Below are 23,902 nucleotides of genomic sequence, written 5' to 3' on the forward strand. Positions count from 1 at the left end.
CATTGTAGTTGAGTTGGCACGTGACAGGACCACTGCGTTCATGATGTAATGTCACCATTTAACTCTGAGGAGTTTCCGCAAGGATCGTTGATGGAAACTTTCTAGCATTTGCAGTTGCTTTGAGAGAGTTGGCCATGTCTCACTGCCGTAGAGCAGAATAGGTAGTATAATGGCTCTGTACACTGTCAACTTGGTGGTGGTGGACAGTCCATTTCTGTCCCAACATCTCGTAGCTAGACTGCGGAATGAGTGAGCTGCTCGGCGAATTCTCTTCTTGACCTTGGCTTGAAGGCTCCCATCGTCACTGAGGTTGCTACCCAGGCCATTATTAAAAAATGTTCTGTTTCCGGTCCACCGGCCGGGTGAGTGCCGTTTGTGCGGGTGAAATTTTTTTTTTTAACACTGGTTTTTCGACATTTTTTTCGGGTTCGTAAATCTTAAATTGAACTTGACATTTACGCATTCGTAGGGCTTTCCACTAAGGCTCATACTAGCCAGCCATGATAAATAAGTAGCCAGCCGGGGGGAGTAAACACAAAATAAACTCCTGTGCACGCAGTTCCCAGGGTTAAGTGTATTTTCCACAGACCATTTATTTATTCACTTTACTCAAATACAAAATAAAATGGCAGTAAATCTTCTTTCTTTTCTTGCGTATTGCATCATGAGGCGTTCCTGGCTTGTAAATCTCTTATTTTCAGTGCATGACACATTCATGGGGCGGCACGGTGGTGTAGTGGTTCGCGCTGTCGCCTCACAGCAAGAAGGTCTGGGTTCAAGCCCCGTGGCCGGCGAGGGCCTTTCTGTGTGGAGTTTGCATGTTCTCCCCGTGTCCGCGTGGGTTTTCTCCAGGTGCTCCGGTTTCCCCCACAGTCCAAAGACATGCAGGTTAGGTTAACTGGTGACTCTAAATTGACCGTAGGTGTGAATGGTTGTCTGTGTCTATGTGTCAGCTCTGTGATGACCTGGCGACTTGTCCAGGGTGTACCCTGCCTTTCACCCGTAGTCAGCTGGGATAGGCTCCAGCTTCCTGCGACCCTGTAGAACAGGATAAAGTGGCTAGAGATAATGAGATGAGATGAGACACATTCACGCAGCTGAGCATGCTATGAATTGACAACAGCGGTCTGCAGTGGGGCTTAGCCCACTTAGCACACTACTGCCTCCGCCGAGTGCGCGCGCACACCGCATGTTGGGGCGCGGATGAGTTACTCTCCCTTGATCAACGGTTCAGTTTGACATTATTGTCAGTCCGTTAGATAAACATTTAATTTTATTAAAATCAAAAATTTATATTTAGAGCCTGTGGGCTACAAAAATAGTCATTAAAGTAGCCGGCCGGAGTTAATTGTGTGGCCGGCAGCCGGCGCTTGTGGAAAGCCCTGTCGAATCAGCTCTACGCATGCGCCGTGCGGCACAAAAAAATGGCAGCCACCATGAAGGAAGGAGATCCGGAGTTTTCAAACATTTGCTTAAGTGTGAAATCGCAAAATGGTATTCTAGCGAACAACAAAATAGTAAAGATTCAGAAAAACAAATCATTCAGTGATCATTTTAATAGTGTAATTTCATTTGATTTTCTCTTCACTGTAGATTCAGACCAAACACACAGAGAGTCAGATTAAGGAGGAGTTTGAGAAGCTTCACCAGTTTCTACGAGATGAAGAGGCAGGCATGATCATTGCACTGAGAGAGGAAGAGGAGCAGAAGAGTCAGATGATGAAGGAGAAGATTGAGAAGCTGAGCAAAGACATATCCTCTCTTTCATACACAATCAAAGCCATAGAAGAGGAGATGAGAGCTGAAGATGTTTCGTTCTTAGAAGTGAGGATCATTTAGTCAGTATTTATACTGTGAGAAAGTAAAACTTCTTTCCATCATCAGAAACGTCACATTTCAGTGGTGTAAAAATGTAAATCATATCCACTGACATTTAGTTTGTTGTTTTACAGAACTACAAGGCCACAGTGAAAAGGTGAGTGATGTGCTTCCTGTCTCTCTCATTCTGTGTGTTTCTGAATCCAAACCCACAGCAACACTGACTCCTGAATGTTTTTGCAGAGCCCAGAGCACACTGCAGCATCCAGAGGAGCTTTCAGGAGCACTGATCCATGTGGCAAAACATCTGGCCAACCTGCAGTTCAGAGTCTGGGAGAAGATGCAGTACACCGTCCAATACAGTAAGACTCTTAACTGTGTGTGTGTGTGTGTATATATGTTGAAAATAATTTTTTTTCCTTTCTGTTTTTCTGCCTTTGTTAGTATCCCTAATGTGGTCATTATCATATGATTTATTTATATACTGTTTTGGAATTATCTCATCTCATCTCATTATCTCTAGCCGCTTTATCCTTCTACAGGGTCGCAGGCAAGCTGGAGCCTATCCCAGCTGACTACGGGCGAAAGGCGGGGTACACCCTGGACAAGTCGCCAGGTCATCACAGGGCTGACACATAGACACAGACAACCATTCACACTCACATTCACACCTACGGTCAATTTAGAGTCACCAGTTAACCTAACCTGCATGTCTTTGGACTGTGGGGGAAACCGGAGCACCCGGAGGAAACCCACGCGGACACGGGGAGAACATGCAAACTCCACACAGAAAGGCCCTCGCCGGCCCCGGGGCTCGAACCCAGGACCTTCTTGCTGTGAGGCGACAGCGCTAACCACTACACCACCGTGCCGCCCCGTTTTGGAATTATTATTATTATTATTATTTATTTGTTTATTTTAATTTTTTTATTCACCTTTCATGCTGAACTCATGTACTGTAAGGGAAGTTTTATTTTGAAAAGCTTCTATTTCCATCAGACTGTTCAGTGTTTGAAGTGTGAGCAGAGGGACTGAGTGGAAAAATGGAGCATTTCAGCAGCTTACAAAAGTTTTAGAGTTACAGTTATTATAAAGATTGTTTACATTTGTAATTTAAACACACAAAGAAAAGGACACAAGGCATGTTATTAACTTATTCATGTTTATTAATGAACTTTGTAATTACAGTTATCATTTCTTTGGTTTCGGCAAATGTTATCTACTTCCATGCTAATGTAATGATTAAATTAGATTAGCTCCATCAAAACAGAATGTAAAAAGGTGTGTGTGTGTGTGTGTGTGTGTGTTTTCAGCACCTGTAACTCTGGACCCCAACACTGCTCATCCTGAACTCATTGTATCTGATGATCTGAAAAGTGTGAGATGCATCAATGAGAAACAGAAACTTCCTGATAATCCAGAGAGATTTGATGAATATTGGCGTATCCTGGGATCTGAGGGCTTTAACTCAGGGACACACTACTGGGATGTGGAAGTTGGAGACTGTACACGGTGGAGTGTGGGTGGGATGACAGAATCTGCTCAGAGGAAGGGGGAGATATTCTCCAGAAGTGGAATCTGGTATGTGTGGGGTTATGATGGTAAATATCGCACAGGTTCTACACCAAATACAGCCACTCAGCTCTCAGTAGGACAGAAACTCCAGAGGATCAGAGTGAAGCTGGATTGGGACAGAGGAAAACTGTCATTCTCCGACCCTCTCAGTAACACACACTTACACACTTTCACACACACATTTACTGATAAATTACTGCCTGTAACTAGTCAGACCCATCAGGATTTCGCGATGTTGCGATTTGCAACTTCAACGCAAATTCACCCAATCTCCGTGAATTCAGGGCGGTGCTGCAATAATATCCAATCACCGCAACTTTCCCGCAAATTTGACCAATCGTTGGCGTCGTCTTGAGGTGACGTCAACAAACTACCTTCCGCCTTACTTCCATGTTTCCGTTCAAGAGAAGCAGCATTGCAGTGTTGCCAGATTGGGCGGCTTTAAGTGCATTTTGGTGGGTTTTGAACATATTTTGGGCTGGAAAATGTCAGCAGTATCTGGCAACACTGTGTGCGAGTCAGTGTTTATATAGGCTTAAATTCTGTTACTGAAAGTGTGTTATGTTTGCATTGAAGGACTGTGTGCATTTTACATTATGTTTTTACTTAATACAAGAAATTAATGGATGCCAACATTTTTGCCAAAATGGTATTTTATCTTCCATTGTTTAGGCAGCTTCAGCATCATACTGTGAGATTCTGTTCAAATTGCTTTTTTTTTTTCTATGAAGCCTGAGCCATTTATTTTATTAGTTTATAATTATTGTTTAATTTAGTCTTCAGGAGAGACTGCCTGCACACAGTACTAGTATTAATAGTTTTTTTCTTACATGAAAGCTGAGGCATTTATATTATATTTTAAGGTAACTTCATGTTGTGCTGTGAGGTTCTATGCACTTTAACTTTTGAACCAACAGGTGCATTTGGATAAGTAAAGCCTATTTTTCTGCATTTTTGTAGTCCTGGTAATCTTTTATATTGGTAAAGTTGTTTATAGGACCATTTCTCAGTGTCTTTGTTTTTTAATCAATAGTTTTTCAGTAATAACTTAATATTTAACATCTCACTCAATTTTAATCACAAAAAGAGAAAATTGCATCAATTTCTCGCAACTTTCACTTCCTCCCGCAATGTAATTGCAACAAAAACCTAAAAAACACTGCAACTTTCATTGCAATTTTTTGGAAAACCCCGCCGCAACATCAGACATTTCAGCCCGCAACAATCACAAAAAAGGCCCGCGAAATCCTGGGGGGACTGACAAGTGTTCTAGGTGGGTGGAGCACAGAAGCACGGCAGGCCAGAACTGAGTTCTCAAAAACTCTTTATTTAGCTTTTCAGCTTAAATCACGCACACAAGTATCCAGGTTGGGGAGAAGCTCCCTTCCTCCACTCTCCTCTTTATAGGGCGCGGTCACTGGGGAAGACACACAAACACAGGTTAATTCCCATCAGGTGCAGTGATTCCGCCACTTACCTTCCCTGATTCCACCCTCCATTCACAGACCGACGCTTGACCACGCCCCCACTGCCACATACCCCCACCGCCCGACTCAGGCCGGGCAGCTGTCCGGACTGCAGCCGACTCCCCCCCCCCTTGACGGGAGAGGAAGTCCGCCACAATCATCTGCGCCCCCGGCCTGTGGACCACCTCAAACTTAAATGGCTGGAGTGCCAGATACCAACGGGTGATCCGCGCGTTGGCATCCTTCATGCGGTGGAGCCACTGCAGGGGCGTGTGGTCCGACCAGAGGGTGAAAGAGCGCCCCAGCAGATAGTAGCGGAGGGTGAGGACTGCCCCCCTTGATGGCGAGGCATTCCTTCTCTATGGTGCTGTACCTGCCCTCGCGTACCAACAGCTTAAGGCTGATGTGCAGCACTGGACGGTCCTCCCCCTCCACCTCCTGGGACAGAACCGCCCTCTGTCCGACGCGTCCGTCTGTAAAACAAAGGGGAGAGAAAAGTCAGGGGAGTGTAACAGTGCCCCCCCCCACAGTGCAGCCTTTACTTTAGGAAAAGCCCGCTGGCATTGCTCCGTCCACTGGACCAGATCTGGTGCCCCCTTTTTAGTGAGATCAGTCAGTGGGCTGGTGACGTCCGAATAATTAGGTACAAACCTACGATAGTAGCCAGCCAGCCCCAGGAACTGCCTCACCCCCTTTTTGGTCTTGGGCCTCGGGCAGGCCGCAATCGCTGCTGTCTTATTGATTTGGGGACGCACCTGCCCATTGCCCAAGTGGAAGACCAGATACCATACTTCCACCCACCCAATCGCACACTTCTTCGGGTTGGCTGTGAGCCCCGCTTGCCTCAGCAACCCCAGGACGGCCCTCGGGTGTTTTAGGTGCCGCGGCCAGTCATTACTATAAATAATAATGTCATCTAGGTATGCGGCCACATAGGTGGTGTGGGGGCGGAGGACCCTATCCATAAACCGCTGGAACGTAGCGGGTGCCCCAAACAACCCAAACGGAAGTGTGACGAACTTGTGTAAGCCAAACGGTGTGGAAAAGGCCATTTTCTCACGGGATCATGGAGTCAAGGGGATCTGCCAATATCCCTTTGTCAAATCCAGTGTTGAATAAAAACAAGCCGTGCCTAGTCGATTGAGCAACTCGTCAATATGAGGTATTGGGTACGCGTCAAATTTAGACACCACGTTGACTTTTCTATAGTTCACACAGAACTGGACCGACCCATCAGCCTTGGGAACCAAGACCACCGGACTGCTCCAGTCACTGTGAGACTCCTCCACGATGCCCATTTCGAGCATGGCCTCGAGTTCTTCCCGAACCACCTTTTTCTTGTGTTCAGGCAGTCTGTAAGGGTGGCTGCGCACTACCACCCCCGGGGGTGTCTCAATGTGGTGTTCTATGAGGTGGGTGCAGCCGGGCAGGGGTGAGAACACATCAAAAAATTCTGTTTGCAACCGGGCAACCTCCGTGAGCTGGGTCGGGGAGAGGTGGGCTCCACAGGGGACCGGAGCGGTGGGTGATGCCGATTTTCCCTTTTGAACCTCTGGCCCCAGCTCCGCCTTCTCTGGAACCACCGACACCAGCGCCACGGGGACCTCCTCGCTCCAACGTTTTAACAGATTGAGGTGGTATACCTGTAATGCCCCGCCCCGTCTGTTCGCCTCACCTCATAGTTGACGTCCCCGACTCGCCGTGTGACCTCAAAGGTTCCTTGCCACCTGACGATTAATTTAGAGCTCGACATGGGCAATAACACAAGTACTTTGTCTCTCAGTGTGAATTCCCTAAGGCGCATGCCCCTGTTGTACAGGTGGACTTGACGTTCTTAGCCTGCCGCAAATTCTCCTGGGTTAGGTGTGTGAGTGTGTGGAGTCTTGAGCGCAGGTCAATAACGTATTGAATTTCATTTTTGCTCGGGGAAGGTCCCGCCTCCCAATTTTCCCGCAGCACATCTAGGATGCCACGCGGCTTATGCCCATATAATAATTAGAATGGGGAGAACCCCATGGAGGCTTGTGGGACCTCTAGCACTGAGAAAAGCAGGGGCTCGAGCCATTTATCCCAGTTACGTGCGTCCTCGCTTACAAATTTTTTAATTATATTTTTGGGGGTGCGATTAAACCGTTCAACTAAACCATCCATTTGTGGGTGATAAACGCTGGTGCGGATCGGCTTGATTCCCAATAACCCATACAGTTCGCGCAGTGTGCGTGACATAAACGTAGTGCCTTGATCAGTCAGAATCTCTTTGGGGATTCCGACTTGGGAGATGACGCGGAAGAGCGCTTCCACAATACTACGTGTGGAGATATTGCGGAGCAGCACTGCTTCTGGGTATCGCGTTGCATAGTCCACGAGAACTAAAATAAAGCGCTACCCTCATGTTGACCAATCTAATGCCTCGACGAGATCCATCCCATTTCTTTCGAATGGGGTCTTGATTAATGGTAGAGGGCGCAAAGGCGCTTTTGGAATGGCCGCTGGATTTACTAACTGGCATTCACGGCACACCGTACATCACCTACGGACATCGCCGCGAATCCCTGGCCAATAGAACCGGGCCATTATTTGGGCTAGTGTCTTATCCTGCCCTAAGTGTCCAGCCATGGGATTAAAGTGAGCCTCCTGGAATACCAATTCCCGGCAGCTCTTTGGGATCAAAAGTTGGATTACTTGTTCCTTAGTTTGAGTGTCCTGCATCACTCGGTATAACCTATCCTTAATAATGGAAAAATAGGGGAAGGATGGGGTGGCGTTTGGCTGGAGCGTTTGACCATCGATTAGTCTCACTTGGTCAAACGCATGCCACAGAGTCTCGTCTCGCGATTGCTCTAACGGAAAATCCGCGAGGGATTCCCCAAGAGAGGGAGGAGGAGCCTGCTGCTCCTCACTCTGACACGGTGATGACGTAGACGGCTCTGTGACAGCTGCTCCCGCCAATGCCACACCGGGACCTCCCCCCGCTGAACTACGGCAGGACCCACTCTTCACTAAATGTGTCATTAAATCCCGAAATCCCAGCCAATCAGTCCCCAAAATTATAGAGTGGGTAAGGCGAGGATTAACCGCCGCCTGTACTCTAAATTTCTCCCCTCAAAACAGAATGTGGACCGACACTAAAGGGTAGTTGTGAACATCCCCCTGCACACACAACACCTTCACCAACTGTGCTCTGCCCAATGCCTCGTCTTGTACCAGGCTTTGGTGGATTGAGGTCCGATTACACCCAGAGTCCACCAAAGCCTGATACGTATCCCCTTGGATACTCACCGGTATGCGATACGCTCCGGCCTGATCGAGGGCGGTTCCTGGCACGTCGGGGATCTGGACCACCATGCCCACCTCCATCGCTGAGCACTGATGCTGGAGGTGCCCCGGCTCCCCGCAGCACCAGCACACCAGCCCAGGCTCTCTCTCTGCACCGGTGTTCCGGATATCACTCACGTGAGGGGGGGAAGACACAGACACGGAAGTAGGAAACGGTAGGACACAGTGGGTGCGGCGGGCCGGCTGGGGTGGAGCCGGCCCCCGCCTCCGCGGTGGGGGAATGGGGCAAGGGCAAGGAACACGAGGGGAGAGAGAGGGGAGGGGAGAGGGCAAGACTCGCTGTCCTGCCGTTGGAATGGCCACCATATGGTCCTCCGCCAGCTCAATGGCCTGATCCAGCAATGCCGGGCGATGGCACTGGACCCACTCCACGGTCCCTTCCGGAAGTTGAGCGACAAACTGCTCCAGCACCACCAGATCAATGATTTCCTCGGTGTCGTGGTTGTCGGCCCTCAGCCACCAGCAGCAGGCATCCCGGAGTTGCTGGCCAAACGCGAACGGCTGGCCGACCTCCTCCAGGCACAGCGTGCGGAAGTGCTGCCGCTGCTGCTCCGGAGTGCAACCCACGCGCTGGAGGACGGCCCTGCGGAGGTCCGCGTAGACCAGCCGGCTGTCAGTGAGGAGCTGTAGTGCGGCCAGCTGCGCCTCGCCCATGAGCAGGGGGAGGAGGTGCACCGCGCGCTGTTCCACCGGCCAACCCCACGCTTCTGCTGCCTGCTCAAAAAGGGTGAGGAAGGCCTCTGGGTCATCGTGCGGGCCCATCTTCGTAAGGGTGAGGTGGGGCGGGCCTGCGGCGGTGGAGGTGCTGGACCCCGCCGACGCAAGTAGGTGCCGGAACGCCTGCGCCAACACCAGGGCCTCAAACCTTTGCTCCTGTTCTTTCCGGAGGGCGACCAGCACCTGGTGCTGGCTCTGTTTGGCCGTGGTGAGGGCATGGATCAAGTCCTTGAAGGGGGAGGACTCCATGGGGCTGTTCATTCCTGCGCTCCTTCCCGGGTTTCAGCACCACTGTAACAAGTGTTCTAGGTGGGTGGAGCACAGAAGCACAGCAGGCCAGAACTGAGTTCTCAAAAACTCTTTATTTAGCTTTTCAGCTTAAATCACGCACCCAAGTATCCAGGTTGGGGAGAAGCTCCCTTCCTCCACTCTCCCTCTCCTCTTTATAGGGCACGGTCACTGGGGAAGACACACAAACAGAGGTTAATTCTCATCAGGTGCAGTGATTCCGCCACTTACCTTCCCTGACTCCGCCCTCCATTCACAGACCGATGCTTGACCACGCCCCCACTGCCACACTGCCATTCATGAATGTTAATGGTTGCCTAAAGATCCTCCCACTTGAGTGCTCTGTAAGAGTGAATCAGATCAGTTAGCATTGATGTTATTTTATTCCAGTTCATTAATAAAATACTGCAGATTAAAAGATTAGTGTTCTTTGTGTAAGTGTCATTGCCCCCCTGGAAACCCTGTATTGACAGAATATCTTGAAATAATGAATTAACTCAAATAATAAGATTTCTTAAAATATATTATTATGATATATTTTGAAAGTAGTAGTGCATCTCAAAAAATTAGAATACCATGAAAAAGTTCCTTTTTTCATAATTTAATTCAAAAAGGTAAACTTTCATATATTCTATATTCATTACATGTAAAGTGAAATATTTAAAGCCTTTTTTGTTTTAATTTTGATGATTATGGCTTATAGCTGATGAAAATCAGAAATCCAGTCTCTCAAATTATTAGAATATTCCCTAAGATCAATCAAAACAAGGATTTACAATACAGAAATGTCCAACTTCTGAAAAGTATATTCATTTATACACTCAATACTTGGTTGGGGCTCCTTTACCATGAATTACTGTATCAATGCGGTGTGGCATGGAGGTGATCAGTCTGTGGCACTGCTGAGGTGTTATTGAAGCCCAGGTTGCTTTGATAGTGGCCTTCAGCGTATCTGTATTTTTGGGTCGGGTGTTTCTCATCTTCCTCTTGACAATACCCCATAGATTCTCTATGGGGTTCAAGTCAGGCAAGTTGGCTGGCCAATCAAACACCGTAATATCATGGTCAGCAAACCATTTGGTAGTAGTTTTGGCACTGTGGGTAGGTGCTAAGTCCTGCTGGAAAAGGAAATCAGCATCTCCAAAAAGCTCGTCAGCAGATGGAAGCATGAAGTGCTCTAAAGTCTCCTGGTAGATGGCAGTGTTGACTTTGGACTTGATAAAATACAGTGGACCAACACCACCAGATGACATGGCGCCCCAAATCATCACAGACTGTGGAAGCTTCACACTGGGCTTCAAACACCTTGGATTCTGTGCCTCTCCACTCTTCCTCCAGACTCTAGAACCGTGATTTCCAAATTAAATGCAAAATGTACTTTCATCTGAAAAGAGGACTTTGGACCACTGAGCAACAGTCCATTTCTTTCTCTCCTTAGCCCAGATAAGACACTTCTGACATCGTCTCTGGCTCAGGAGTAGCTTGATATTAGGAATGCGAAAGTTGTATCCCCTTTCTTGAAGATGTCTGTTCGTGATGGGTCTTGATACACTGACACCAGCCTCAGTCCACTCCTTGTGAAGCTCTCCCAAGTTCTTGAATTGACTTTTCTTGGCAATCCACTCAAGACTGCGGCCATCCCTGTTGCTTGTGCACCTTTTCCAGCCACCCTTTTCATCAATGACCTTTTGTGGCTTACCCTCCTTGTGGAGGGCATCAGTGATCATCTTCTGTACAACAGTCAAGTCAGCGGTCTTCCCCATGATTGTGGTTGTGTGTACTGAACTAGACCGAGAGATACACTGTGTTCATACTGTTTTACTCAAACTTGAAATGAAATATTCTAATATTTTGAGATGTTTTTTTTTTTTTTTTTGTACTGTATGCCATTGTGGCAGCAGGGGCGTGGTCAAGCGCCGGTCTGTGACAGGAGGGCGGAGCCAAGGAAGGTGAGTGGCAGAATCACTACACCTGATGGTAATTAACCTGTGTTTGTGTGTCTTCCCAGTAACCGTGCCCTATTTAAGGAGGCAGAGGGAGAGCAGAGAAGAGCTCTTCCCAGGACAAGAACACAGCATGTGTGTGTATTGAATATAATAAAACGGTATTGTTACACTGAAAAGTCTGGCAATAAAAGCCGATTTGTACCTGAAGCTTTGTCCTGCCATCCTCTGTGCTCCACCCACACCTTAGAGAGTTCTACAGTGTTGCCGAAACCCGGGAGAAAGGTAGAGCACCAACCCCGCAGCCCCATGGAATCCTCCCCGTTCACGGACCTGGTCCACGCCCTCGCCACAGCTCAGCAAAGCCAGCACCAGGCGCTCGTCACGCTCCGAAAGGAGCAAGAGCGGCGCTTCGAAGCCCTGGTGCTGGCCCAGCAGGAAGATCGCGAGGCGTTCCGGCATCTCCTCGCATCAGCGGGGTCCACCAGCGCCCCGGCTGCGGGCCCGTCTCCCCTCGCCGTGACCAAGATGGGCCCTCAGGACGACCCCGAGGCGTTCCTCACATTGTTCGAACAGGTCGCCGAAGCCTCGGGGTGGCCGATGGAGCAGCGCGCGGTGCGCCGCCTCCCCCTCCTGACGGGAGAGGCGCAGCTGGCCGCGCTACAGCTCCCCGCCGACCGCCGGCTGGCCTACGCGGACCTTCGCCGGGCCGTCCTCCAGCGTGTGGGGCGCACATCAGAACAACAGCGCCAGCGCTTCCGCGTGCTGCGGTTGGAGGAAGTCGGCCGGCCGTTCGCATTCGGCCAGCAGCTCCGGGATGCCTGCTGGCGGTGACTGAGGGCCGACGATCGCGACGCCGAGGGAATCATCGATCAGGTGGTGCTGGAGCAGATCATCGCCCGCTTACCAGCTGGAACCGCGGAGTGGGTCCAGTGCCACCGCCCGGCGTCGCTGGATCAGGCAGTAGGACTGGCGGAGGATCATTTGGCGGCTGTTCCGGCGGCAGGACGGCCGACGACGTCTTCTCTTCTCTCCTCTTCTCTCTCTCTTTCTCCCCTCCCTTCTGTGTCCTGTCCTCACCCCATTCCCCCACCACGGAGGCCGGGGCCGGCTCCACCCCAGCCGGCCCGCCGCACCCGTGGTGCCCTCCCGTTTCTCCCTTCTTTGTCTGTCTCTCCCCCCCCTCAGGTGAGTGAGCCCCAGAGCACAGGTGCAGAGGGAAAGCCCGGGCCGGTTTGCTGGCGCTGCGGGGAGCCGGGCCACCTTCAACAACAGTGCGCAGCAATGGAGGTGGGCGCGGTGGTACGGATCCCCGATGCGCCAGAAGCTGCCCTCGATCGGGCCGGAGCGTATCGCATACCGGTGAGTATCCAAGGGGCTACATATCAGGCGTTGGTGGATTGTGGTTGCAATCAGACCTCGATCCGCCAAAGCCTGGTGCAAGACGAGGCATTGGGGGGAGCACAGGGGGTGAAGGTGTTGTGTGCGCACGGGGATGTTCACAGCTACCCTTTGGTGTCGGTCCACATATTTTTCAGAGGGGAAAAATCTATAGTGAAGGCGGCGGTTAATCCTCGCCTTACCCACTCTTTAATTTTGGGGACTGATTGGCCGGGATTTTGGGGTTTAATGACGCGCCTAGTAAAGAGTGGGTCCTGCCATTTGACAGAGGGAGGTCCCGGTGTCGCTTTGGCTGGAGTTGCTGTCGCAGAGCCGTCTACGTCATCTCCGCGACAGAGTGAGGAGCCGCCGGCTCCTCCTCTTTCTGTTGGGGAATCCCTCGCGGATTTCCCATTAGAACAATCGCGAGACGAGACTCTGCGACATGCGTTTGACCAAGTGAGAGTAATCAATGGTCAAACGCTCCAGCCGAATGCCACCCCGTCCTTCCCCTATTTTTCTATTATGAAGGATAGATTATACTGAGTGACGCAGGACACTCAGACGAAAGAGCAAGTCACACAGCTGTTAATTCCAAAGAGCCGCCGGGAATTGGTATTTCAGGCGGCTCACTTTAATCCCATGGCTGGACACTTAGGGCAGGATAAAACACAAGCCCGGATAATGGCCCGATTCTATTGGCCAGGGATTCGCGGCAATGTCCGTAAGTGGTGTACGGCGTGCCGCGAATGCCAGTTAGTAAATCCAGCGGCCATTCCAAAAGCGCCTTTGCGCCCCCTACCATTAATCGAGACCCCGTTCAAAAGAATTGGGATGGATTTCGTCGGGCCATTAGATCGGTCAACACGAGGGTACCGCTTTATATTGGTTCTGGTGGACTATGCAACGCGATACCCGGAAGCGGTGCCTCTTCGCAATATCTCAGCATGCAGTATTGCGGAGGCCCTCTTCCACGTCATCTCCCGGGTTGGAATCCCGAAAGAGATTCTGACTGACCAAGGCACCTCGTTTATGTCACGAACACTGAGCGAACTGTATGGGCTACTAGGTATTAAGCCGATCCGCACCAGCGTTTATCACCCACAAACGGACGGTTTAGTGGAACGGTTCAATCGCACCCTCAAGAATATAATTAAAAAATTCGTAAGTGAGGACGCACGTAACTGGGATAAATGGCTCGAACCCTTGTTATTTGCAGTGCGAGAGGTCCCCCAAGCCTCCACAGGGTTCTCCCCGTTTGAATTGCTATACGGGCGTAAGCCGTGCGGCATTTTACATGTGCTGCGAGAAAATTGGGAGGAGGGACCTTCACAGAGTAAAAACGAAATTCAGTACGTTATGGACCTGCGCGCAAAACTCCACACGCTCACCCACCTAACTCAGGAGAATTTGTGGCAGGCCCAGGAACGGCAAGCCCGCCTGTACAACAAGGGCACGCGCCTTAGAGAGTTCACTCTGGGAGATAAGGTACTCGTACTGTTGCCCACGTCGAGCTCCAAATTAATCGCCAAGTGGCAAGGACCCTTTGAGGTCACACGGCGAGTCGGGGACGTCAACTATGAGGTAAGGCGAACGGACAGGGAGGGGGCGCTACAGATCTACCACCTCAATCTGCTTAAACTCTGGAACGAGGAGGTCCCCGTGGCGTTGGTGTCGGTAGTTCCAGAGAAGGCGGAGCTGGGGCCGGAGGTTCAAAAAGGGACATTGGCATCACGTACCTCTCCGGTCCCCTGTGGAGACCACCTCTCCCCGACCCAACTCACGGAGGTCGCCCAGTTGCAGGCCGAGTTTTCGGATGTGTTCTCGCCCCTGCCCGGTCGCACTAACCTCATAGAACACCACATAGAGACGCCCCCGGGGGTGGTAGTGCATAGCCGCCCTTACAGGCTACCCGAACACAAAAAAAAGGTGGTTCGGGAAGAACTTCAGACCATGCTCGAAATGGGCATCGTCGAGGAGTCCCACAGTGACTGGAGCAGTCCGGTGGTCTTGGTACCCAAGGCCGACGGGTCGGTCTGGTTCTGTGTGGACTATAGTAAAGTCAACGCAGTGTCTAAATTCGACGCGTACCCAATGCCTCATATTGACGAGCTGCTCGATCGACTAGGCACGGCTTGCTTTTACTCGACACTGGATTTGACAAAGGGATATTGGCAGATCCCCTTGACTCCATTATCCCGAGAGAAAACGGCCTTTTCCACACCGTTCGGCTTACACCAATTTGTCACACTTCCTTTTGGGCTGTTTGGGGCACCCACTACGTTTCAGCAGCTGATGGACAGGGTCCTCCGGCCCCACGCCACCTATGCGGCCGCATATCTTGATGACATTATCATTTATAGTAATGACTGGCAGCGGCACCTGCAACACCTGAGGGCCGTCCTTAGGTCGCTGAGGCGGGCGGGTCTCACTGCCAACCCGAAGAAGTGTGCGATTGGGCGGATGGAAGTATGGTATCTGGGCTTCCACTTGGGCAACGGGCAGGTGCGTCCCCAAATTAATAAGACAGCAGCGATTGCGGCCTGCCCGAGGCCCAAGACCAAAAAGGGGGTGAGACAGTTCCTGGGGCTGGCTGGCTACTATCGTAGGTTTATACCTAATTATTCGGACGTCACCAGCCCACTGACTGACCTCACTAAAAAGGGGGCGCCAGATCCGGTCCAGTGGACGGAGCAGTGCCAGCGGGCTTTCTCTGAGGTAAAGGCTGCACTGTGTGGGGGGCCACTATTACACTCCCCTGACTTTTCTCTCCCTTTTGTGTTGCAGACCGACACGTCGGACAGAGGGCTGGGGGCGGTGTTGTCCCAGGAGATGGAGGGGGAGGACCGCCCCATCCTGTACATAAGCAGGAAGCTGTCAGTGCGTGAGGGGCGCTACAGCACTATTGAGAAGGAATGTCTGGCGATCAAATGGGCGGTCCTCACCCTCCGTTACTACCTGCTGGGGCACCCTTTCACCCTCTGTTCGGACCACGCGCCCCTCCAGTGGCTCCACCGCATGAAAGATGCCAACACGCGGATCACCCGTTGGTATCTGGCACTCCAACCCTTCAATTTCAAGGTGGTCCACAGGCCGGCGGCGCAGATGGTCATGGCGGACTTCCTCTCCCGTCATGGGGGGGGAGTCGGCTGCGGGCTGGACGGGCGCCCGGCCTGAGTTGGGCGGTGGGGGTATGTGGCAGCAGGGGAATGGTCAAGCGCCGGTCTGTGACAGGAGGGCGGAGCCAGGGAAGGTGAGTGGCAGAATCCCTACACCTGACGGTAATTAACCTGTGTTTGTGTGTCTTCCCAGTAACCGCACCCTATTTAAGGAGGCAGAGGGAGAGCAGAGGAGAGCTCTTCCCGGGACAAGAACACAGCGTGTGTGTGTATTGAATAGCATAAAACGGTATTGTTACACTGAAAAGTCTGGCACTAAAAGCCGATTTGTACCTGAAGCTTTGTCCTGCCGTCCTCTGTGCTCCACCCACACCTCAGAGAGTTCTACAGCCATACTGATTAAAATTAAAATAGAAAAATGCTTGAAACATTTTAGTTTATGTGTAATGAGTCTATAATATATAACATTTTTACTTTCTTAAATAACTCATGGAAAATATTGAACTTTTTCACAATATTCTAATTTTTTGAGATGCACTAGTATGAGGAAGTCAAAATAATAAGTGAAATAATGACACTGTGGCAGTGGGGGCGTGGTCAAGCGCCGGTCTGTGACAGGAGGGCGGAGTCAGGGAAGGTAAGTGGCAGAATCACTACACCTGAGAGCAATTAACCTGTGTTTATGTGTCTTCCCAGTGACCGCGCCCTATATGAGGAGTGAGAGCAAGAGCGGAAGGAGCTCATCCCTGAACCAGACGCCGGTTGTGTGTGTGTCTGTGCTAGATTGATTATTGTTAGACTGAAAAGTGTGGCAATAAAGCCAAGTTATAAACCTGATCTCTGTCCTGCCGTCCTCTGTGCTCCACCCACACATAGGGAGTCTTACAGTGGTGCCGAAACCCGGGAAAGTGGAGCACCAACCCAGCAGCCCCTTGGAATCCTCCCCGTTCACTGACCTGGTCCACGACCTCGCCACGGCTCAGCAAAGCCAGCAACAGGCGCTCGTCACACTCCGAAAGGAACAAGAGCGGCGCTTCGAAGCCCTGGTGCTGGCCCAGCAGGAAAATCGCAAGGCATTCCGGCATCTCCTCGTGTCGGCGGGGCCCACCAGCGCTCCGGCCGCAGGCCCATCTCCCCTCACTGTCACCAAGATGGGCTCGCAGGACGACCCCGAGGCATTCCTCACGTTATTTGAACAGGTCGCCGAAGCCTCGGGGTGGCCGATGGAGCAGCGCGCGGCGCGCCTCTTCCCCCTGCTCACGGGAGAGGCACAGCTGGACGCACTACAGCTCCCCGCCGACCGCCGGCTGGACTACGAGGACCTCCGCCGGGCCGTCCTCCAGCGCGTGGGGCGCACACCGGAACAACAGCGCCAGCGCTTCCGCGCGCTGCAATTGGAGGAAGTCGGCCAGCCGTTCGCGTTTGGCCAGCAGCTCCGGGACGCCTGCTGGTGGTGGCTGAGGGCCGACGATCGCAACGCCGAGGGAATCGTCGACCAGGTGGTACTGGAACAGTTCATCGCCCGCTTACCAGCAGGAACCACGGAGTGGGTCCAGTGCCACCGCCCGGCATCGCTGGATCAGGCAGTCGAGCTAGCGGAGGATCATCTGGCGGCTGTCCCGGCAGCAGGACAGCAGATGACATCTCTTCTCTCTCTCTCTCTCCCCCTCCTCCTGTATCCCGTCCTCGCCCCATTCCCCCACCGCGGAGGCGGGGGCCGGCACCACCCCAGCCGGCCTGCCGCACCCGCGGTGCCCTCCCGTTTCTCCCTTCTATGTCTGTCTCTCCCCCACCTCAGGTGAGTGAGACCCAGATCACCGGTGCAGAGGGAAAGCCCGGGCCGGTTTGCTGGCGCTGCGGGGAACCGGGCCACCTTCAACAGCAGTGCACAGCAATGGAAGTGGGCACGGTGGTTCGGATCCCCGACGCGCCAGAGGCCGCCCTCGATCAGGCCAGAGCATATCGCATACCGGTGAGTATCCAAGGGGCTACATATCAAGCGTTGGTGGATTCTGGTTGTAATCAGACCTCAATTTGCCAAAGCCTGGTTCAAAACGAGGCATTGGGGGGAGCACAAGGGGTGAAGGTGTTGTGTGCGCACGGGGATGTTCACCGCTACCCTTTGGTGTCGGTCCACATTATTTTCAGAGGAGAAAAATTTATAGTGAAGGCGGCGGTTAATCCTCGCCTTACCCACTCTTTAATTTTGGGGACTGATTGGCCGGGATTTTGGGGTTTAATGATGCGCCTAGTAGAGAGTGGGTCCTGCCAGTTGACAGGGGGAGGTCCCAGTGTCGCTTTGGCGGGAGCAGCTGTCACAGAGCCGTCTACGTCATCTCCGCGTCAGAGTGAGGAGCCGCCGGCTCCTCCTCTCTCTATTGGGGAATCCCTCGCGGATTTCCCATTAGAGCAGTCGCGAGACGAGACTCTGCGACATGCGTTTGACCAAGTGAGAGTAATCGATGGTCAAACGCTCCTGCCGAACGCCACCCTGTCCTTCCCCTACTTCGCGATTTTGAAGGATAGATTATACCAAGTGACGCAGGACACTCAAACTAAAGAGCGAGTCACGCAGCTTTTGATTCCAAAGAGCCGCCGGGAATTGGTATTCCAGGCGGCTCACTTTAATCCCATGGCTGGACACTTAGGGCAGGATAAAACACTAGCCCGAATAATGGCCCGATTCTATTGGCCGGGGAATCACGGCGATGTCCGTAGGTGGTGTACGGCATGCCGCGAATGCCAGTTAGTAAATCCAGCGGCCATTCCAAAAGCGCCTTTGCGCCCTCTACCGTTAATCGAGATCCCGTTTGAGAGAATTGGGATGGATCTCGTCAGGCCATTAGATCAGTCAGCATGAGGGTACCGCTTTATATTAGTTCTGGTGGACTATGCAACGCGATACCCGGAAGCAGTGCCTCTGCGCAATATCTCAGCATGCAGTATTGAAGAGGCACTCTTCCACGTCATCTCCCAAGTTGGAATCCCGAAAGAGATTCTGACTGATCAAGGCACTACGTTTATGTCACGAACACTGCGCGAACTGTATGGGTTATTGGGGATTAAGCCGATCCGCACCAGCGTATATCACCCACAAACGGACAGTTTAGTGGAACGGTTCAACCGCACCCTCAAAAATATTATTAAGAAATTCGTAAGTGAGGACGCACGTAATTGGGATAAGTGGCTCGAACCCTTGCTGTTCTCAGTGCGAGAGGTCCGACAAGCCTCCACGGGGTTCTCCCCGTTCGAATTATTATATGGGCATAAGCCGCGCGGCATCCTGGACGTTCTGCGGGAAAATTGGGAGGAGGGACCTTCACAAAGTAAGAACGAAATTCAGTACGTTATGGACCTGCGCGCAAAACTCCACACGCTCACCCACCTAACTCAGGAGAATTTGCGGCAGGCCCAGGAACGGCAAGCCCGCCTGTACAACAAGGGTACGCGCCTTAGAGAGTTCACACCGGGAGATAAAGTACTCGTACTGTTGCCCACGTCGAGCTCCAAATTGATCGCCAAGTGGCAAGGACCCTTTGAGGTCACACGGCGAGTCGGGCACGTCGACTATGAGGTGAGGCGAACAGACAGGGGTGGGGCGCTACAGATTTACCACCTCAATCTGCTTAAACTCTGGAACGAGGAGGTCCCCGTGGCGTTGGTGTCGGTGGTTCCGGAGAAGGCGGAGCTGGGGCCGGAGGTTCAAAAAGGGACATTGGCATCACGTACCTCTCCGGTCCCCTGTGGAGACCACCTCTCCCCGACCCAACTCACGGAAGTCACCCAGTTGCAGACCGAGTTTTCGGATGTGTTCTCGCCCCTGCCCGGTCGCACTAACCTCATAGAGCACCACATAGAGACGCCCCCGGGGGTGGTAGTGCATAGCTGCCCTTACAGGCTACCCGAACACACAAAAAAGGTGGTTCGGGAAGAACTTCAGACCATGCTCGAAATGGGCATCGTCGAGGAGTCCCACAGTGACTGGAGCAGTCCGGACGGGTTGGTCCGGTTCTGTGTGGACTATAGAAAAGTCAATGCGGTGTCTAAATTCGACGCGTACCCAATGCCTCATATTGATGAGTTGCTTGACCGACTCGGCACTGCTCGCTTTTATTCGACACTGGATTTGACGAAGGGATATTGGCAGATCCCCTTGACTCCACTATCCCGAGAAAAAACGGCCTTTTCCACACCGTTTGGTTTACACCAATTCGTCACCCTTCCGTTTGGGCTGTTTGGGGCGCCCACTACGTTTCAGCGGCTGATGGACAGAGTCCTCCGCCCTCACACCACTTATGCGGCCGCGTATTTAGATGACATCATCATCTATAGTAATGACTGGCAGTGGCACCTCGAACATCTGAGGGCCGTCCTTAGGTTGCTGAGGCGAGTGGGACTCACAGCCAACCCAAAGAAGTGTGCGATTGGGTGGGTGGAAGTACGGTATCTGGGCTTCCACTTGGGCAACGGGCAGGTGCGTCCCCAAATTAATAAGACGGCAGCAATTGCAGCCTGCCCGAGGCCCAAGACCAAAAAGGGGGTGAGACAGTTCCTGGGGCTGGCTGGCTATTATCGTAGGTTTATACCTAATTATTCGGACGTCACCAGCCCGCTGACTGATCTCACTAAAAAGGGGGCACCAGATCCGGTCCAGTGGACGGAGCAATGCCAGCGGGCATTCTCTGAGGTAAAGGCTGCACTGTGTGGGGGGCCACTTCTACACTCCCCTGACTTTTCTCTCCCTTTTATATTGCAGACCGATGCGTCGGACAGAGGGCTGGGGGCGGTTTTGTCCCAGGAGGTGGAGGGGGAGGACCGTCCGGTCCTGTATATCAGCAGGAAGCTGTCAGTGCGTGAGGGGCGCTACAGCACAATAGAGAAAGAGTGTTTGGCCATCAAGTGGGCGGTTCTCGCTCTCCGGTACTACCTGCTGGGGCGCCCTTTCACCCTCTGTTCGGACCACGCGCCCCTCCAGTGGCTCCACCGCATGAAAGATGCCAACGCGCGGATCACCCGTTGGTATCTGGCGCTCCAACCCTTTAATTTCAAGGTGGTCCACAGGCCGGGGGCGCAGATGGTTGTGGCGGACTTCCTCTCCCATCGTGGGGGGGGAGTCGGCTGCAGGCCGGACAGCCGCCCGGCCTGAGTCGGGCGGTGGGGGTATGTGGCAGCGGGGGCGTGGTCAAACGCCGGTCTGTGACAGGAGGGCGGAGTCAGGGAAGGTAAGTGGCAGAATCACTACACCTGAGAGCAATTAACCTGTGTTTGTGTGTCTTCCCAGTGACCGTGCCCTATATGAGGAGGGAGAGCAAGAGCGGAAGGAGCTCATCCCTAAACCAGACGCCGGTTGTGTGTGTCTGTGCTAGATTGATTATTGTTAGACTGAAAAGTGTGTCAATAAAGCCAAGTTATAAACCTGATCTCTGTCCTGCCGTCCTCTGTGCTCCACCCACACATAGGGAGTCTTACAGACACACTGTCTTGAAATAAGGTATTAACTCAAAATAATGACTTAGCGTTTAATTAAAATCACAAAAGAGTGTTTAAATGCAGAATGAGCTGAAAAGATTATTTAATTTTCTTGATGTATTTTAAATAGTTTATTTAAAACTGAGAATTTGAAAACTCATGTATTTACTGTATTTGTACTTGTTAGCGTTTGCTGTTAATCTTGGATGAAATGTTTAGCTGTGTGTGTGTGTGTGTCTGAAACTGTACAGTGGAGGAGAATTTAAGCTCTAAGTTTCCTCCACCAGCAGTTTGTGGTTTTGTAAAGATCAGATGGATTTGTATGTTCATGCTGCATTAATTGATGATTCACAAGTTCAAATCAATTCTGAGTGAAATAAATTCACTTTGTTCATTCTGATATTAAACATTGTTAATCTGCATAATGGGACAATTTAAATATGCACATATAAATATATCTGTAATCTGTGTAATGTTTATTATTAATAGTTAAAATATTAATGATGTGGGCAGTTATATATTTGTACAGATTTGATATCCCGGTTTGTTATCATTATTGAGTCTCTCCCTGTCTATTTGCTCATCACCTGCACTGTGCCTGCTCGATGGTTTTTAAGTTCACTTTGTCCTGACAAATTTTCTGCCTCAAAGTGTTTTAATAAAACCAAACATTTTAACCCAACCTGTATATCCAGAACTGTGCACAAGCCTTTTTTCCCCACACCTTTAATCTGGATTATATTTGATGTGTAATTACACATATGAGTGACAAGTGTCAATTTCAGTTGTACTTTTCCGGCAGTTTCTTCGAGATCCAGACTTATGTGTGTTGTGTAAAAACAAATCATATATATTTGATGTCTCGCACACATCTGGACCTTTATCCAATGTTTGATTAGTTCAATATTAGTGTATTTTATGATTATTTTTTGGAATTTGTTCTTTGGAGGAGGTGGAGTTATACTGTGTGTCAGTGGCGGCTGGTAGTCTTTCAAACAGGGGAGGCTGGTCGGTTATGATATTTCCAGATTTTAAAAGAAAAAAGAAAAAGCATAAATTTTGCCCATACTCTTGCCTCTGATCTGGCTGATTGTTGGCAGGGTCACAAATTGTGAAATAACAGGTTCTTTTGGCCCATTAGCCTACTGTCCAATATACATGATGGTGGTGTTGGGGGGGAGGGGTATATTTTAACATTTTATATTTTAAAATTGTGGCATGTTGTTTAAAAATTGATCATTATTGAAAGCAGCTCTTTGTCAGGAACCTCAGCAGTAACAGCAGAGTGTTCTGGAATAGGCACAAGCACTGACCTTGGGGAGCCAAACATAGACCTGGGTGCCACACATTTCATTCAATGACACTTTCCCTATATTTTACTTATTTTGGCTGAGAAATGTTTTATTGACAATTTTGATAACCCTTCACTTTTAATCCAGGTCTGTAGTGTGAAATGTTCTCGGCTGTGTTTTTGTTTAAAAATGTTTTCCAAATTGTAGCTGTGTTTAATTCATATCCAGAAAAAATATATATTCCAATATAATATACTCAGCATAAACATTTTAAATAGATTCTATATTTTTGGTCCATCCATGACATATTACTAAAGTAGCCTATTTACTGTTGTTGATGTGGGTCACTTGCTGTTAGCCAATTCACTTTCTCGTACCAGGAGAGCTGTGTAGTACAGTCCCTTTGGAAACTACATTTCCCATCAGCCCACTTCCGCGTTGACCTGCATCACGCCGGGGCGGGATCACCACCATGTCCTCTCAGGAAAGCATAAGACAAAGAGAAACGCCCATCTCTTCCTCTCTTGTGTCCGGATTCCAAGCCATCTGGACACATAAAGAGATACCCTCCAACCAGATAAAGACGTCTTTTCTTTTCTTTCTTGCAAGATCCACGAGTTAGCGCGATTTCTTTGTCTACCACTGGCCACGGTAAAAATCCAGAATAGCGCGATTTTAAACTCAGTGAGTTACAACCAGTTTCATTCATTAAGTACGTACGACTGCAGCTCAAAGCAGTTAATTTATAATTAGGAGCGACCAGAATTCCTCCTGATTGAAGCGCTGTGCACATTGTTAATCAGAGACTTTCCTTCTCATCACGAGCCACGACGCGTCGGATCAAGAGAAGTTCTCTGTCCACGGAATCGACTCACGGAATCGACTCACGTGCTCCACATCGGCGAACCTCCAACGCCTCGAATATCTCTTCATATCTTGCTAAAGGCAGGATATTAAGTAAGACTTTGGCATTTGGGCATAGTTAAGCTAGTCTTAGGAATTAGCTTTATGAAGTAGTGTGAATTTAATTGTGCACACTGTAGACACTTAGTGTGTTGAGTTGATCATTGTGTTCTACAATTGTTCTCTCTTCGTTGTTTTAATAGATAGATTGCTGCATGCTTCTTTGCTATCTTTTCCAACACTCTTAGTTTCATTATTATCAAGATTTCAGGGGATTTGATAATGTTATAAGTAGGTGGAATTCCTTTGTCTCAAGGCAAACCACGAGGATTCACCTTCCCCCAACACTTCAGATAGCATTCCAAACTTTATAGCCCCTCACACACACACACACACACACACACACACACACCCTTGCTCTCCCCCTCACACACACATACACACACACATACACGCTCTTACACATCTACATACTCAAGTATATGACCATATCATCATATTTGTATATATCTGCTGACATTATTCAATTTTTTTTATCTTTGTTATAATAAATTCATTTATTAAACAAACTGTGTATTTATTTGTGTGCATGATAT

The 23,902-nt window shown here is 50.4% G+C and overlaps 1 protein-coding gene across 1 annotated transcript; it reads left to right on the forward strand.

The window, feature by feature from the left end:
• Positions 1–169: 169 nt before the first annotated feature.
• Positions 170–23,467, forward strand: LOC132892120 (nuclear factor 7, ovary-like). Its single transcript, XM_060930519.1, has 6 exons — positions 170–229; positions 1,594–1,824; positions 1,953–1,975; positions 2,062–2,180; positions 3,132–3,595; positions 23,447–23,467. The coding sequence occupies exons 1-6, from the start codon at positions 170–172 to the stop codon at positions 23,465–23,467; spliced, it is 918 nt and encodes a 305-aa protein (XP_060786502.1).
• The last annotated feature ends 435 nt before the right edge of the window (positions 23,468–23,902 follow it).

Source organism: Neoarius graeffei, chromosome 9, assembly GCF_027579695.1.
Source record: "Neoarius graeffei isolate fNeoGra1 chromosome 9, fNeoGra1.pri, whole genome shotgun sequence".
NCBI classification, from domain to species: Eukaryota; Metazoa; Chordata; class Actinopteri; order Siluriformes; family Ariidae; genus Neoarius; species Neoarius graeffei.